Source organism: Pleurodeles waltl, chromosome 7, assembly GCF_031143425.1.
Source record: "Pleurodeles waltl isolate 20211129_DDA chromosome 7, aPleWal1.hap1.20221129, whole genome shotgun sequence".
Classification (NCBI taxonomy): domain Eukaryota; kingdom Metazoa; phylum Chordata; class Amphibia; order Caudata; family Salamandridae; genus Pleurodeles; species Pleurodeles waltl.
Genome location: NC_090446.1, coordinates 721,399,857 through 721,418,687, shown reverse-complemented (window position 1 = coordinate 721,418,687; position 18,831 = coordinate 721,399,857). Strand labels below are relative to the sequence as shown.

The 18,831-nt window shown below is 42.7% G+C and overlaps 1 protein-coding gene across 2 annotated transcripts in view; it reads left to right on the top strand.

Moving 5' to 3' along the window:
* Positions 1 to 18,831, top strand: part of FSTL4 (follistatin like 4) — a 2,214,882-nt gene that overhangs the window by 2,176,864 nt on the left and 19,187 nt on the right. For both annotated transcript variants that reach the window (XM_069199198.1, XM_069199197.1), the window contains one exon: positions 2,113 to 2,220. In XM_069199198.1, the coding sequence (XP_069055299.1) occupies positions 2,113 to 2,220 (108 nt within the window). The remainder of the gene's footprint in view (positions 1 to 2,112; positions 2,221 to 18,831) is intronic.

Sequence of the window (18,831 nt, the reverse complement as noted above, 5' to 3'; positions counted from 1 at the left end):
CTAATCAGTGACAGAAAGAAAGACTGCCAAAAGATCAAATATAATTTTAACCCTCAAAGATTCTCTGTAGTGTATAAAACAATTAAATCAGGCCTGAAAACATAAATCCTGCACCTTTAAACCAAGCACACAAAACTAGAAGAAACAAAAGGAAAAAGACACCTTTCTGACATCCCTAAACAGAAAAATACAACCAGCCTGTTGTGTAGCCATTTTAGTTATAGCTCCATGTACGTTATTTTAACACACTAGGCCGCTGTGCACTTTAACCTAGATATATTTTATTCAGCTTCGTCTTATTATTGTTACAATAACCATTTTTACAGTCTTGTTTTATTTTCCGACTATCTAACTGTTTTTGCCTAGGCCAGCACCCTGTTCTTAAATATGACATTCTTGATCACTCTGTGCTTCTTCCAAGGTTACAGCATGGTACATTGCCGGTAAACGTGGTACAAGTTTAGTCTCCAACATTCATAGAAGACACATCCTTACGTAGGGACATTTTCTCAGAACATCAGCTGTGTTATTATAAAAACACTTCCCTGTCCCTTACACGTTAGTGGGAGATTCCAGCCAGGGAACCACAACTGTATGTTGATTGCTGAATGCTTCGCTACAGATACTAATGAAGACCAAAGACCTTTGCTCAAGTATGGGGGTTGATGTCTTCCCAGGGGAACCTGAAGGGCAGAATTAGAGCTTAACATGCTGTGCTCTATCCTAGCCTAGGTAGGAGCTAGTCCATCAATTATAGTGGCAAAATGATAGAGTTGTTTTTATGCTTCATTCTTCTGGTCACAATTCTAATACTGTCATGTTGTGTCGTCCTGGTTAGTGCAGCTCACGCTTTGCTATCTAAGATGCAGTGGTTTTATTAAAACTCATTATTAAAACACATACTGCTTGTGTTTGTCATTTATATATGAGACTGAATTGTAAGTTAGAGAAACGGATGAGACCTGAGTGACCACGACTTCCCTGAGAAGCCATGTATGTCATGCGCTCAGCTGCACAGTCATCTCTATCCTTGGGTAGAGATGAGGCACTGCTAGTTAGCTGGAGTAAAACCCAGATTGGAGCAACAGGTGTCACACGCAGTGGGTTAGACTTAGTCTCCCACACTGCGGGCGATTCTGCCACTCAAAATCCATTAATCTCATTAGAAATTTACTTCACCCCCAAACAGCTCTGAAAATGAGCAGAACACAATTTCGGAACTGCGCCAGATATCACACGGAGAGTGGAGATTTTTCCCTACGAGACATGGAACTGCTCAATAGCGAGGAGTACTTGTTTGCATGATTATCTAAAGACTGTCCATGGTTTGAAGTGAGTCAATTGACACTCCTTCCAAAATATTGATAATGGAAGTGATGGATGAACTTGGAGGTTCGTGGGGAACATAAATCTGGTGGGCTGGCTGTGCTTTTGAATAAAAGAGATATAGTCAAACATTGGAGACTCATAAGGACCCTTTTACAAGATGTAGTGTACGAATAAGCGATAGCAAATAGAAGAGACAATGGGATTTGGGGACCTTGATGGGACCACTTCAAACATATCACTTGTTAACTAACTTAAATCCTCAAGTAGTTTCTCCAATTGAATGTGCCAGTATTCAAGCATATAGGACTATGGGCCTGATTTAGAGTTTTACAGATGGATTACTAGATCACACATTTGTCAGATAACCAGTCTGCCTTATTTCAAGAGCATTATTTCCCATGGCACTTGTAATAAGGCAGAATGTTTTTGACTGAGAAACTCGTCCGCAAAACTCTAAATCTGACCCTTTCATTTTCCACAAGTTTGGCATGTATTTCATGCATGAAAATGAATTAAAAAAAAGAAGCACATTTCTCTTGAATTGCTGAGTAATTTGTTTAAACATGTATTTTGTGAGTTTTAACACATTTAATACTGCAGCGTAATCTTTGGCATTTTGCTGGTGCAAGATGATGCCTATAATATATGCTGTTATGTACATTAAAAAGACAATGCTTTATAAATTCCATACTAAAAATAACAATCGCTGTCAAAAACAGTGTGGAATGGTTGTGACATATATTTCTGCTGGTACCTAACAAAGATTTTTTTGTGTCTTTAAAGTCTGTTAATGTGGATCCTCTACCAGCAAAGCTTTTATATGACAAGTCGCATGACCAGGTTTGGGTTCTCAGCTGGGGGGACAGGCGGAAATTACACCCAACATTGCAGGTAAACAGATCATTGAATGTCATATGTATATGTGATTGTGCAACTGGCCTTAAATAACTAAGCCATCTTTTTCACCCCCATGTTTGTTCTTCTCTTCCAGCTGATTAGAGGAAAACATAGTGCTAAATGTACTTGATGGGCATAATATGATGTATTTAATGGTTCTTCATTATACATATTATAGTGGTCATAAAGGTATGTCAGTATCTGAGATTTGTAAATAACAGGTCTTTTGCTACCCAGTTCGGAATTGTGCATTTTATCAACCACCCTATCCCCGCACCAAAATTACCACTTTGAGTGTCAGCGTATAGATCCAAGCTCACAGGGTAAGTAAATCTATGTACCTCCGAGCACTAGCCACCAAAATGATTCTTAGCTCTGTTCTGATCAAAGGCAAAACAAAGCTCGATCATTAAAGCATTGCCAGAGCATTTGCCTTTATTAGATTTTGAGGCCTGCTGGAGCCCAGGTAGAAAGTAGTTGATTTCCTGAACTGAGGTTAGGTGCAGTGTTTCCCCTGTGCTGCTTTTTCAGTCTGTCTACGTCCTTGATGCTGAGCAACACACAAAAATCGAAAAATTCCAAAAATGGAATAGTGCATTAACTTTAGAGTTTTCTCGCATAAAGACCAACAATGTAATTGTATAGTAAACTAAAGAAACAGCATCCCGGAGCAAAAACACCATGTGTTACAAATAATGAGTTTCTTCATTGAGTAGGCATTGGATGCCAGGTTGGGTATTAGTTTATTCTTTGCTCGGTGTCACGTCATAGTCTTCCATGTAATTATGTGACGCAGACACACGCTGCTTTCTCGGCATGCTGCGTACTGTAATTCTATGCACTGCCACACCATCTCAGCACTCTTCAAGAAAATAAGAGGCACAGTCTATCTAAGAGAGACAGTGCCGAATAGTCATAATGTGACGCCAAAATCAAAACGATGCCATGGTCCACGGATGCAACACATGCCAAGGTACCATCTGCTCTGCAATTAAAAATGAAGACTCGTTACAGGCAACAAGAGACCTTGCTGTAACCAAAGACAGCGTGTAGGAGCTATATTAGAGATGTTTGCAATCCATCAGACTGGGGCAAACAGCACAATATAGTACAAGTCGGAGAGTTAAACACATTATCTTTAGGATCACTTTATCATTCCAAGATGAACAGTGAGTATGTCTGTCTAAGAAGAGGACACCTGATTGTTCAGAAAGGACAGTGATGAGGGAGAAGGACCTGATGTAATGTGACGGTGCACGCATCTTTGTGAATAACAATCATTGGCAAAGGCAATATATCTTGCCTATGCAAGAGTTATTGGCTTTCTTAGTGTGTTTAGCAATGTGCAGCACTGCTGAAAGTAGAGAAAAAAAGTGCTATGATGCAGTCAGCACTGACCGCACCATGGTGCTTTTTTTCTTTACTGTCAGCCCTGTTGCTGTACAATAAGGGTAAACAAATAATTGGTAAAGCCAAAAGCTCTTGGGTAGGCTAGACGTATTGTTTTTGCCACTGCTTCTTTGTTTTATACATATGGACTTGTTCCACTCAGTAAGCTACCCAGATAGCCAAAGTATATTTTTGCTTGTCCTTTTTTATACATTGTTCGCTAAGTCTAGGTTCAGAGCAAATTTCATTTATATGCTGTGATGGTTTGCAAATATATTGTTTTTACTCCTAGTGGGAGCAAATTAAAAAGGCATACAGCAGATTCCACATTTTAATGATCCGCAATCCAAAAGAACGGCCACTCGGATGCATTTATCTCGAAGGGCAGCATCGGAAAATCATGTAGCAATTCCACACTAGTTTTATAATTTGGGTCCTAAAGGAAAGAACGCATGGACTTTGTTTAGCCATGCTCTGAAAGAGTGTTTGCCACCATGATGACCCTATCGTGGACACCCTACAAGTGTTGCTTTCATGGATACCATACATTTTTTTCCATCAATTGATTGGTTAATTTTTTAGCGCTTCGTTATTGAACCGGATTTAATACTGCAGTGTTTGTAATCCAGAGGCACGTGAATGTGTACATTGTGAACACAGATACTGTTAGAGACGAGTTATACAGAGCCCTCGTGGTGTTGAGAAACTCAACTTACGCTGCAAGTAGCTGAGCCACGGCAAGCCCTGCCCAAGACCATATGCATGGGAATGAGTGGTGAAGCTGGGAATTGAAGTCAGGTCTCCTGGCCCCAAAATAAGCAAGGCCAGCCATCTAGTGGTCTGGAAGAATACTTGGGGGCTGAGGAGGGCGCCTTTCACAGCAAAGGAGTTATGATGGGGGAGGGTGGAGGAGGGCTGAAAGGCGGTCATACACATCGATTGACTTCAAACACATGGGAGCCGAGCCGACACTGGCTCCAGTAGTGCCCTGGGCTGAAAGAAATGTGCTGTGCTCGCTACAGCTGGCCCTTTTCACAGATCTCGAGCTGGCCACATCAAGAGAGCGACTTGCCTCTGAACACACATCTCCGCAACGCACTAATCTCCCTCACCTAATTCTCCCGCAATTTAGCTCAGTAAGACTAGCTCCAAGTTGTTTGTTGGGGAGGGGAGAGGGTGTGGATGTGTCACTCAAGGGAGTGGGATGTAGATAGGACGGCAAGATAGGGGACTGATAGAGTGCTAAAACAGGGACTGCAGCACGTTAAAATGATTAGAACTAGTTTGACTGGACTCACTGGAGCCAAGGTAGAGGAGTGTTACTGTTTGTAGGACCTTTATGCACATAGCTCTTTTAGACCCCTGAAGATTGGCACCCTGCGCCCGGGCCAAGCTTGCCAGTGCCAAAAGCCGGGCCTGCACAGGAGCTAAGCAGCTTTGCCGTAATATAGGAGAGAAAAGCAAACATGAGTTGGAAGTGTTTGAGCATAAAGAAATGAAAGACGGTTGGAAAACAGCCTTCATTTTAAAGGGTCAATCCAGTGAGTTTTGTCATGCACAGTAAGTGTCAGCGCCATGCAGACACCATCACTGGAACAACCTGGAACCGTTTTTTTTTCTTTTTGGCTGTTTGTATGTGATTCAGATCAGAGTAGGGAGAATTAGTTGTATTTTTTTTCTCTTTGTATGCCAATTAAGCGTGCATGAAATGTAAACAAGTTAACTGATCGACCATAATATTTGCTGTTCCAAATCCTTAAAAGTACAACCAGCCTTCCATCTTTCCAGTAAGTGTAGAACCAACATATAGGGAACCCTCGTTATTGACAGTGCTCAGAAACTTCAGGAGTTCAGTTTAATGCACCACAGAAAATATTTTTTATGTGCATACAGCAAATGCTCACATTCCTTATCTTCCCAAATGTAAGCTTTGGTTGGTCATACAAAGAACACAATTTACACATTCAAGTAATGTGCATTAATGTACTGTGCCTGTTGACTTTCCAAGGTAATAAACTGTCATTCGCCCTCCATTGTAACCTACATAGTATATAAAGTATATTGATTCTTACGCCAAGGCCACTTCATTCTTTTTAGGAACAATGTAGTTCAGTGTTCTATTAAAATAGGCAACAGGCGCTAAGTCGGTTAAGGTGCTTACATTCACACAGATGTGAATCTCATCCCCGAAAAAGTAAGTAGAAAGGCACCACTCACACGCACAATAATTCTGTTTATTGTTCAGTACAGGGCATTTCCTGCCTTCGGGGTTTCCTCTCATTCACATCTTTTAACACCTAGCCTGCAAAATTGATTTCCCCTGAAGTATATTTGCATTTATAAGGTGTATATTTTACTAAGCTGCCCGTGTGCTTGAATGACCAACAAAAACATGCACTCTTGTCAAGTGCTGCAGGGTAAATTAACCCCTTCGCTGCCAGGCCTGTTCCCCGCCTGTGCCGAGCTTATTTTTGGCTATTTGGGGCAGTTCATGCTTAGACCCTCATAACCTTTTCTTCACATAAGCTACCCACGCCAAATGTGCGTCCTTTTTTCCCAACATCCTAGGGATTCTAGAGGTACCCAGACTTTGTGGGTTCCCCTGAAGGAGACCAAGAAATTAACCCAAATACAGCGAAAATTTCGTTTTTTTTAAAAAAATGGGAAAAAGGGCTTGCGGTGGTAAAATCACCATCTTCCCAGCTTTCAGGAACAGGCAGACTTGAATTAGAAAACCCCATTTTGCAACACAATTTTGTCATTTTACTCGGACATACCCCATTTTTACTATTTTTTGTGCTTTCAGCCTCCTTCCAGTTAGTGACCAAAATGGGTGAGAAACCAATGCTGGATCCCAGAAAGCTAAACATTTCTGAAAAGTAGACAACATTTTGAATTCAGCAAGGGGTCATTTGTGTAGATCCTACAAGTGTTTCCTACAGAAAATAACAGCTGAAATAAAAGAATATTGAAATTGATGTAAAAAAAAGTAAATTTTCTCCACTCTTTACTCTGTAACTTTTTCCTGCGATGTCAGATTTTTGAAAGCAATGTACTGTTACTTCTGCTGGACTCCTTTGGCTGGGAGGATATATAGGGCTTGTAGGTTCATCAAGAACCCTAGGTACCCAGAGCCAATAAATGAGCTGCACCTTGCAATGGGTTTTCATTCTATACCGGGTATACAGCAATTCATTTGCTCAAATATAAAAAGTGAAAAATAGGTATCAAGAAAACCTTTGTATTTCCAAAATGGCCACAAGATAAGGTGTTGAGAAGCAGTAGTTATTTGCACATCTCTGAATTCTGGGGTGCCCATACTAGCATGTGAATTACAGGGCATTTCTCAAATAGACGTATTTTTTACACACTGTCTTACATTTGGAAGGAAAAAATGTAGAGAAAGACAAGGGGTAATAACACTTGTTTTGCTATTCTGTGTTCCACCAAGTCTCCTGATAAAAATGGTACCTCACCTGCATGGGTAGGCCTAGCGCCCGCAACAGGAAATGCCCCAAAACACAATGTGGACACATCACATTTTCACAAAGAAAACAGAGTTGTTTTTTGCAAAGTGCCTAGCTGTGGATTTTGGCCTCTATCTCAGCCGGCACCTAGGGAAACCTAGCAAACCTGTGCATTTTTTAAAACAAGACACCTAGGGGATTCCAAGATGGGGTGACTTGTGGGGCTCTGGCCAGGTTCTGTTACCCAGAATCCTTTGAAAACCTCAAAATTTGGCCAAAGAAAACACTTTTTCCTCTCATTTCGGTGACAGAAAGTTCTGGAGTCAGAGAGGAGCCACAAATGTCCTTCCACCCAGTGTTCCTCCAAGTCTCCCGATAAAAATGGTACCTCATTTGTGGGGGTAGACCTAGCACCTGTGACAGGAAGTGCCCCAAAACAAAATGTGGACACATCACATTTTCACAAAGAAAACAGAGCTGTTTTTTGCAAAGTGCCTCGCTGTGGATTTTGCGGGGGATACCTGCGTTTTTGGTCCTGGGCTCAGTGGCGATCTAGGGAAACCTACGAAACCCAGACATTTCTGAAAACTAGACACCCGAAGGAGTCCAGGGGGTGTGACTTGCGTGGATCCCCCAATGTTTTCTTACCCAGAATCCTCAGCAAACCTCAAATTTAGCTAAAAAATCTAATTTTACCCACATGTCTGTGTGGGATCACCGAACGAGGATGAATTTCATACCACCCACCATTCCCCTCAGTCTCCCGGTAAAAATTATACCTCATTTGTGTAGGTGGGCCAATTGCTTGTGACATGGAAGAGCCAAAAACATGAAAAAAGCGGGTCCAAAAGGGCAGTTTGTACAAACACATTTTTAGTCTGACAAGTGCAGCAGAATTTTCATCGGTATAGATGAGACAACGCTGGGTGGTAGGAATTTTGTGGATTACTGCAGATTCCGAAAGGTTCCATCACAAAAACGTGGGAAAAATGTGTGATTTCCAGCAAAGTTGGAGGTTTGCAGGGCATTGTGGGTAAGAAAATGGTGTGGGGTGCATGTGAAATACACCACCCTGGAATCACCCAGATGTTTAGTTTTCAGATGTGTCTAGGTCTTGTGGATTTTTCTATATAGCAGCGTCCCAAAGTCCATAAAGTGCAGCCCTCACCATTACATGAAGGACCAATTTGAGAGTTAGCCAAGCTCTCATGGCCCAAATGTAAAAGCAAAACCCAAAATAATCAAATGTCTTCTTTATTGCTGTGGGATAAGATGTTTTAGAGTGTGGGGGAGAGCTGAAAGACTGTTACCCCCTACAGTTGGGGTGGGGGCATAACCAGGCCCATACTGGTTGGTAGCCACAACCACACTATTTTTTTTTTAATTCCCTGCCATCTAGTAGACTTTCTGCCCCCCCGGAGTGTGGATCAGGGGTAATTGCCCCATCTGCCCACTGGTGGGCAGAACAACTTTGTCCCCATTTACTTGGGGTGGGGTTATGGCCATACCTCCAATCATCTATTTTGGAAAAAAAACTTCCCTGGTCTCTCGTGGGCTTTCTACCCCCCTCCTTGGGGGCAGATGTGCCTTCCAAAAATATGACCAACAGTAATGTGCCACCATGGGGAGCGACCCTTACCCAAGGGGCTGCCTCCTAAAGAAAACACACACATACACACACACCAATCCTTGGTGCCTAAGTGGTTTCTGCCCCCCTGGGGGCAGAACGGTCTAATAGAAATACACCGATCTGCCCCCAAGCAGAGCAGAAATGGCCCCCCAAAAAATTCCCCCTCCAGGGGAGCGACCCTTGGCTAAGGGGCCGCTCCTCACCTCTTAAAAAAAAAAGAAAAAAGAAAAAAAAAAAAAAGATCCCTTGCGCCTAGATGGGGGGGGGGGGGCAGAAATGGTCTAAAATAAATGTGCCCTCCTCGGGGAGCGACCCTTGCCTAAGGGGTTGCTCCCCTTGCGTGAAATTGGCAAAAAAAAAAAAATCCCTAGTGCTTATAGGTTTCTGCCCCCCATGGGGCAGATCGGCCTACCGACAAAAGGCCTTGAAAAATATTGCCCCCCTGGAGAGCGACCCTTGCCGAAGGGGTGGCTCCCCTCATACCATTTTCCTTTTAAAAAATAAATCCCTGGTGTCTAGTGGGCATTTCAGAAGCGGGATCGCTTTACGATGAAATGCTCTGAGAGACTTCAAAGGGAAGGAAATTCTCAGGCCCCCATCAAATGATCGGAAGAGAAATGCGAAGCTTCCTCCTTGAGCTTCCAGCGCGATGGGGAAGTGGCCTCTGATGAGGTCAGTGCACGAACGTGCACTGACATCATTAGACGTCACTGGGGGAGGGTCGGGGGGTCAGAGGTGGAAAGCAAAGGGATTCCCCTTCCATCCCTGCCTTGGGGGGTTGGGAGGCTAGCTCTCCCTCTGAGCTCAGTGCAGAGGATGTAATGGTTACGTCCTCTGCACATGAGCACTGTGCAGTTGGACGCAACCATTACGTCCACGGCACAGAAGGGGTTAAAAAAGAAGTACCTCATTCTGAGTGCGACCAGCGGAAGGATACTGTTAGAAAAGGGGTCTCTAGTCGGCAGTCAGTTTAGACCCTGTCCAAGTAGGGACCCTCCCTCTAGTCATGATGAGGGAGATACACAGTTCAGATAACCCCTGCTCACCAACTTGGTAGCTTGCCACAAGCAGTCAAGCTTATCTCAGAGGCAATATGTAAAGTATTTGTACAAATACACACAGTAACATAGTGAAAAGCACCACAAAATGACTCCACACCAGTTTAGAAAAATTGCCAATATTTATCTAAATCAAACAAGACCAACACGACAAAAATCCAAAATACACAAGCAAAAATATAAATTTTTAAAATGAAGAGTCTTAATCCATAGAAAACAATGGATGCATTGTTTCAGCACAGCGTACCTGGTATGCATCAAAAATAAAGCCACATGGATGAGCATGCATCGGAAAAGCAAGCTATGCATCGATTTCTTACTTGCAAGTGATGCTGTGCGTTGATTCTTTCTCCGCCTGGTGAGCCATGCGTCTATTCCTTCGATGCAGGGAAGGGTTGCATCGATTGCCGGACAAGCTGCCCAGGTCTGTGCAGTGATGTTGACGATTATGACGGCCAAGGACGATGCATGGAAAATTCAGACAAGCCGTGCAAAGGGTCCGCATTGAGAACAGGTGATCCGTTGATTCTCTAGCTGCGAGGCAGGTGCTGTGTCAAATTTTAAGCCACTAGACCGGAGCTGCATCGATTTTTCTGACGCCAGCACAGCAGTGCATAGATCTGTCCTCGTAGGATACTAGTTTCCACTTCTAAGGGCCCAGGAACTGGATTTGGCACGACTCAGCAAGTAAGGACTCTCAGCAGACAAGCCCAGGCACTGGCAGATGAAGTCTTCGATGTCCCTGAGACTTCAGAACAGGGGGCAAGCTCTGTCCAAGCCCTTGGAGAAACTTCACAAACAGGATTTCAGAAAGCAAAGTCCAGTCCTTTCCCTTTTAAGGCTGAAGCAGCAGCAGGCCAACACATCAAAGCGGCATATAAAGTGCAGGTCCTCCTCAAGCATCAAGCTCTTCCACTTGGCAGAGGTTCCTCTTGATCCAGAAGTAATCTAAAGTCGTGGGGTCAGCAGTCCAATACTTATACTCATTTCTGGCTTTGAAGTAGGCAAACTTCAAAGGGAAGTTTTTGTAGTTCACAAGACCCTGCCTCTTCCTTGCCCTGCTCAGACACACAACAGGGGGTTGGGGACTGTATTGTGAGAGGACATGCACAGCCCTTTCAAGTGCAGGTGTCAGCTACTCCATCACACTCTAGCCCAGGAAGGGTCATCAGGATATGCAGGACATACCTCAGCTCCCTTTGCTTTACTGTCTAGCGTGAGTTCACAAACAGCCCAATGGTCAGTCTGACTCAGACGAGTATTCAGCAGCCAAGCAGAGGCATAGCATGGTTAAGCAGAAAATGCCCACTTTCTAAACTTGGCATTTACAAACAGACAATCTAAAAAAAAAAACTTTAGCAAATATGTATTTTTAAATTGTGAGTTCAGAGACCCCAAACTCCAGATATCTATCTGCTCCCAATGGGAAACTGCGCTTAAAAGATATTTAAAGGCAATCCCCATGTTAAAATAAGGGAGAGATAGGCCTTGCAATGGTGAAAAATGGCTTTGGCAGTATTTCACTATCAGGAAATGTAAAACACAACAGTACATGCCCTACCTTTTAAGTACACTGCACCCTGGCCATAGGGCTACCTAGGGAAGGTTTGGCCTGTCAAATGTGTACACTTGCCTGATTGACCTGGCAGTATAAACCTACACTCACAGACACTGCAATGGCAGGTCTGAGACATGTTTACAGGGCTACTCATGTGGGTGGCACAATCAGTGCTGCAGGCCCACTAGTAGCATTTGATTTACAGGCCCTGGTCACCTCTAGTGCACTTTACTATGGACTTACCAGTAAATCAAATATGTCAATCATGAATAAAACAATCACCAATACAAGTTAGACAGAAAGCACACGCACTGTATCACTGGTTAGTAATGGTAAAGTGCCCAGAATCCTAAAGCTAGCAAAAACAGATCAGAAAAACAGGAGAAAGAAGGCCAACATTTTGGGGATGACCCTGCAAAAAGTTTCAGGTCCACAGACACCAATGAAGAAATCAATAAGTACTTGCTCTTTGCTTCATAAAAGGGACATAGACACATAAAGAGAACGTGAAACCAGATACACTGACGAATGAGAGCAAGGAAATGAGAGTGATAATAAAGCCAACTTATAGTGAGTAATGGACGGGCTCTAAGCCAATTTTTAGAGTTTATTCCAAAACAAAAGTGCATCACAAGCAACAGTGCACGTGCTGTCTCAAGCAAGACCTAAAAATGAGTAAGCAGAACAAAAATCCCAGACCTGAAGCCATCCCTTACAAGTACTAAACTATTAAACATATAGTCCTGCTGCTTGCATAGCAGCAGGGCCCAACTGCATACTGGCAATGCAATTATGTCATGCTAAAAATTACCAGTGGGTGCTGGTTGTGGCTGGAGCTGCGCACTTGGAGCTGTTTTAGATGAAGCTTTCATTACCATATGGTAATAAATGAAGCTGAAGCAATGCAAACTGAATATGTAAGTCCTTTCTTAAGGCAATGTCGATGGCTGTTTTATTTAATGACTTGAATTGTTTCAGGCAGGGAGGGAAAGAGTGTAGGCCTCATAATATATCCGACTAACGTTTCTGTCCAGCTGGTGTGGGCTCTCTAATGACAGGAGCAGAGTCACAGCGTCAGCGTCAGGTGTATTAGCACATGTGTCACATTATCTCCGTGGGAAGAAAGTTCTTGCCATCCTCCAAACATCTTGCTAAATAGCGGTACAACTTGAGGCATTTTAAGATTAATCATGGGGTAACAAGCATTGAGTAAAATAGCGATGAGTGATTCATGGTTCATTATCTTTTATCTGAAATAAGGAAACAAAATCAGGCACAAGTCTTCCGCCAGAACACCAATGTTTAAAAACCATTGGCACTTATTTTAAAAGCAGCAATAATGGATAATCCATCCATAAATTATGAATTTCACATCCTCATCTCTGGTACCATAACCATTCTGAATAGTCTACCGCAGGAGGTGGATGTGCATGCCGGAGGAGACTTTTCTAGCTCCGCCATTTTTTTGTTATTTTCGTCAGTGGTGGTTTATCCACTCAACCTAGGGTTGCTCATTCAATATAATGTTTGGTCGAGTTACCTATGTGACAAACTGGCATGGAAAATGTACCAGATATACATGAAATTGTATCTTTTTGGCCAGCAACAAGCTTGGAAACACCCAGCATATTTGGACGCCTAGATATCATGGACGTCATATAGGGGTCCCTAGGAGCTGAGACAGCGACCCCTGGCTTGCCCCGTGTGACCCTTGGCACTGCATTTATTAACTGTGGCATCAGAGGTGACAAAATTAGTGCCAGGAACTTATGGACGTCAGTTGGGGCTCCATTTGCCTTGTTCTCTGTCAGTTGTTTTGCACTAATAGTGAATAATATTTTATTATGTACTATTAGTGTAATGAATAATGGATTACAACTATCTGGAATATGACCATCCCCAGCAGCAGAGGTAAGTAAAAAATTATTTTAAGTGTATGTTATGTGCTGTATCTGTAAACATGCGTGTGTGAGTGAAAGTAGAGGTTAAATTGCATGTGCTGTCACTTTTGATACCCCTGGCATTTTGGTGAATTGACCTTCATGCTAGAAATGTAGGCAATAAAATCAAGCATATTCATTGATTTTTTGCTCGGTGGTTTTCTCCCAAATGAATCTCCTCCAATGGAAACTCAATTTTACCCTTTTTAAATGTTCTCTTCTGGGTCCAACAGCACTATATATGTTTTGGGCTCTGAATTCTATATGTATACTGGAATCCATTAGCGCATGGTCTGTGGGTCTTGAGTGACAGCAACAAATCGAAAGTGACGGTACCATCTCTTTAGCAAAATCTCGGTTTAGTTCTGTCTGAAAAAGTGCTTTGTTCGATGTAAAAAATCTTTATTTTAGCATCGTTGATAAATGAGGAAACAAATTCTTAGCCTGAGGGCATACATCTGCTAAAACACGTTTTAAGAATCCTTAAGCACCTCAAATGTTACTGCGTCAGATAAGCCCATATGGAAATCTGCACACCTTCTACTTGCCATAATTTAAACAGTTTATTCAATTCCATGACTTGCTCGTGGACGTTTACCTGAAGGAAACCATGATGGAGGTGGCCTCTGCATGTGTGTGTATGCATGCAGCTATTTGCATGAACGCACTTGGTTGGCTTGTCAGCATCTACACTTTTTTGCTTCAGCCAACGTTGCTCCCTCTCTGCTCCCTCTCCTGTTTTTCCTCCTATTTTAACCTCTCCTCTTTAGCGTTGTCTTTATAGTTTAGAGCTTTCCTTCTTCTCCTTGATGACAATTGCTGACAATTTTTCGGCCCTGTTATCTTCATTGTACGTTGTTAAGCTATGTTACTTGATAAGTGGTAGCTGTTATCAGCACTTATGATTAGAATTACCAATTAAAACAGAAAACCGAGGTACACCCACAATACTAGTAAAGGGGACCTGAGCACTCAAAGAATACTTTTCAAAGTGATACAATACCTGAAAAACAAAGTGCCAGATTTACTAAAAAGTGGCGCAGTGAGGTGCTGTGGCAAAATTTGCAGGGCCACGCAGCGTCACTTTAGAAATGCAGGGATGCACCATAGTTCCTAAAATACGCCCACCCCTGTGTTTCCCCCTGCGATGCTCCAAATTTAGCAGCCAGCTCCAATGCAGGTACCCCTGCACCATAGCGAAAGGGTGTCTGCGTTGAGGGGATTGATTGTTTATGTGCTAGAAGGTGTCCCAAGAAGGTGCATATAAACAATCAACACTGGTGATTTGGCATTTCTATGTGTGCTGCAGAATGCAGCATACATAGAAGTAGCAAATCGTCAATCACACATAAGTAGCCCCCCAACCATGTCTCAGGCCTGCCGCTGCAGTGCCTGTGTGTGCAGTTTCATTGCCAATTCAACTTGGCATTTAAAAGAATTTGCCAGGCCTAAAACTCCCCTTTTTCTACATATAAGTCACCCCTAAGGTAGGCCCTAGGTAACCCATAGGGCTGGGTGCCATGTAGGTAAAAGGCAGGACATGAACATGTGTGTTCTATATGTCCTGGTAGTGTGAAGCTCCTAAATCTGTTTGGTTTGTATACAGCTGCGAGGCCTGCTCCTTTTATAGGATAGCATTAGGGCTACCCTCATATATTGTTTGAGTGGTAGATCCTTATCTGAAAGGAGTATTTAGTATGGCCAGAATGCTGATACAAAATCCTGCTTAATGGTGAAGTTGGATTTTATATTACTATTTTAGAAATGCTACTTTTAGAAAGTGAGCATTTCTCTACACATAAATCCTTCTGTGTTTTCCAATCCACGTTTGGCTAAGTTTAGTTGACAGCCCCCTTTTACTCAGACAACCCCAAACACAGGATGCTCAGTCACACTTGCATACATCTGCATACTGAATGGGTCTTCCTGGGCTGGGAGGGTGGAGGGCCTGACACTTAAATGTCAAAGGACAGTAGCCTGCCCTCACACAGAGGACTGCCACACTCCCTACTGGGACCCTGGCAGACAGGATGGAACTGAAAGGGGACCTTGTGCACTTCTAAGTCATTCTTTGAAGTCTCCCCCAATTCAAAGGCACATTTGGGTATTTAAGCAGGGTCTCTGACACTGCCAACTCTGACACTTCTTGACGAGACACTCTTGTCACAGACACTTTCTGGAGAAGAGAACCTGAACCAGAAACTGCAACCTGCCAAGAGAACTGCCTGGATCCCCAAAGGACTCACATGACTGCTTTCTGAGGAGGACTGCTGCCTTGCTGTTGCCCTGCTGCCTTGCTGCTCTCTGGCTGTGCTGAGAAGTGCTCTCCAAGGGCTTGGATAGAGTTTGCCTCCTGTTCCCTGAAGTCTCAGGAACAAAAAAACGTCATTCCTGCAAGAAGAACTCCTGGTGTGGCGAAAATCGGCGCACCGCCTGCCTGAAACGAAGCACAGCCTGCATTGCGGTGAGAAAATCACTGCATGCCAAACCGGAACAACGTAGCCTGACTACGCAAGGAGAAAATCGACGCAGTGCCAGCTTAGCGACCGGAAATTCGACGCACGGCCCACTAGATCGACCAAAGCCGAGCCGGAACGACGCAGCCCTACTTCCTGAGAGGAATCGACGCAGCGCCTGCCATGCGGTAGAAATTTACACTGGATCGACGCAGTCCCTGTGACTTGATCCTGCTAGTGCTGGATTTCAATGCATCGCCCCCGGGGCATCCGAAAATCCTGCAAACCCAAGAGGATCCAAGTCTGAGCACCAGAAATCGATGCAAAGCCTTCCCTGAGAGAAAAATAAACAACGCATCACCTAGTGCAGCCCAAGAAATCGACGCAAACCTCTCTGTTTTCCACGCATCTTCTCCTCTGTGGTTCCTTGCGGAGATTTTAAATGCAAACCAGGTACTTTGTGCTTGCAAGAAACATTTGTTGCTTTTAGGAGACTAAAGACCGTTTAAATCATTTTTACAGTGATATTTCAACATATACTTATCGCATCTTAATCGTTTTGACCTGCATCTTATCAGATAAATATTATATATTTTTCTAAACAATGTGTGGTGTATTTTTGTGGTGTTCTACTATGTTATTGCATGATTTATTGCAAAAATACTTTACACATTGCCTTCTAAGTTAACCCTGACTGCTCAGTGCCAAGCTACCAGAGGGTGGGCACAGGATAACTTGGATTGTGTGTGACTTACCCTGACTAGAGTGAAGGTCCTTGCATGGACAGGGGGTAACCTGACTTCCAACCAAAGACCCCATTTCTAACATACTGTAAAATGTGTTGAACAGTCATTTGCCAGCATATTTAATAAAAAAAAGGTTTAAGGAAAGCATTAAACACCTGTTTGAAGTTAAAAAAGAAAGAATTGTTTTGAAGAAGATGAGATGTATTAGAAAAGTCAGCCAAGGAAAATAACATCCTTCAAGTTATGGAGCTGTCACGGAAGATGTCAGCCGTTTTAAATGTAACATTAAAGCAAAACGCCAGAGAATCCCTGGACTGTGCACATTAAACATATATTAACAAACAAATCCATCTCCTCCTTCTGTAGCTATTAAATGGACTTTTCCTCCCAACAGATGGATTTTGGAAGAGTAGAGTCTAAGGAAAGGAAAGCCTGGGAAGAGTGTATCTTCTTGGATTCCAACATGAAGGGAAAGTTAGGAAAAGCACCAGAACCAACACAAAACCCTTTCAGGAGATGATTTTATAATCATCGTGGACACTAATTTTGAAGTCCTGCTTTATTCACCTTCCTGCACTTTCCTAGCTCTTGAAAAACATTTTAAATGTCCCAATAACAAAAGAGTTCAACACCCGGTCCCAAATCGTATTGGCTTATCAGCTTGATTGCAATTGACTGCAAGGTCTAAATTAGAGTAGTCCCGGAGGAACAAAAGGTGTGAATGGAAGAGGTTTTTTGCCGATTTTGGCAAACAATCCTCCCGCTAGATATTGATGAGTTCCTAACAAAGACATATTGACAGTGGCAAAGTGCAATATCCTGCCATTGACTGTAAATTTGATAAGGTGTCGTCAATGGGAAACACAAATCTGTAATCCAAGTCAACCAGAAAGTATAGATCACTTGATTCTAATCTGTTCATTTTAAAGGGATCATAGAACAGAGACCCATCCCCTGGTTGAGGAGGCTGAGAGAAGAGATATAACAACTGCTATGCCCCATCTGTGTGGCTAACATTCACCTGTGACTTGTATGATGGATTATTTTCTGGAATTGATTTTTGAAGTATATTCAGGGTTCTACAATGCCAATTTAAGTAGCCTTCGAACACGAGACAGTCTCCAGTTTAAGAGACACATTAGGAGTCACGAAACTATAATCAGTGAACTTCGTGTAACCTTGTGAGATCCTAAGTGAGGTCATTTTTTAATTGGGGGAGAGAAACATACATGCAGATAAACAATAGGCAATCTTCTTGGATAAAACAATCCTGTTTCTCTGATTACATAAATGTATAAAAGTGGGTTTCTCCAAAGGTTTTCTGCTCTTTATTTCACATCTAATACTTCTGTCCCGAAAAACTGTGCCATACGTTTATTTTAATTATGACTAATATTTGAACATTTATCCTTTACTATTCTTTTGTTTTCTTTTCAATAAGCTTTTATGGTTATAATGTTTTATAGCCCAACCTGTTTTAATGTAAAGAAATTGTGCTAAAAGCCACTTAATAAAACATCTAAAAAATCTCTTTGAGGACAGGTACCATTTTATGGGGAAATGGTCTAGATTCCTTGGCTCTAGTTTACGCTATAAATACATTCTCTGAACTTTATGAATGCCATATTTTAGTTCGGTGGGTATTGATATAGGGCAGACCGATGGCAGAGGACTTTTCACTTCAGCAACAGTACATTCTTAGGGCCTTATTTATACTTTTTGGTGCAAAACTGCACTAAAATGTTTTGTACCGGCTTGCACCATTTTTTGGCACCAGCTGGGCACCATATTTATGGAATGGTCCAAGCCGGTGCAAAGGGTAGGCTAGCTTAAAAATAAAACACGTTAGGCAGGTTTGAGTCAAAATAAATGATTCTGACCAGATTAGCATAATTTTTTGACGCTAAGGGGCATATTTATACTCTGTTTGCAGTGAATTAGCGTCATTATTTTTTTACTCTAATTCAGTGCAAAACTAACTCCATATTTATACTTTGGTGCTAGACCCGTCTAGCGCCAAATTTATTTAGTTAAAGTCATTTTTTGGAAGTGGAAACCTACCTTGCCTTAATGAGATGCAAGGTAGGCGTTCCCGTGCAAAAAATGACTCTATGGCCTTAACGCCATATTTATACTCCCATGCAAAAATGGTGCAAGTGAGGGAGGAGGGGTCAAAAAATGGGGCAAAGCTTGCTTTGCCCCATTTTTTAAGACCTGGGTCAGGGCAGGCATTAGGGGACCTGTGGGCCTATTTCCATGGTGGAACACCATGGAATAAGCCCAGAGGTGCCCTCCCTAGGCCCAGGGGCACCCCCACCCACACTAGAGGGACTGCGAGGATGGGGGACCCCATTGCAGGTA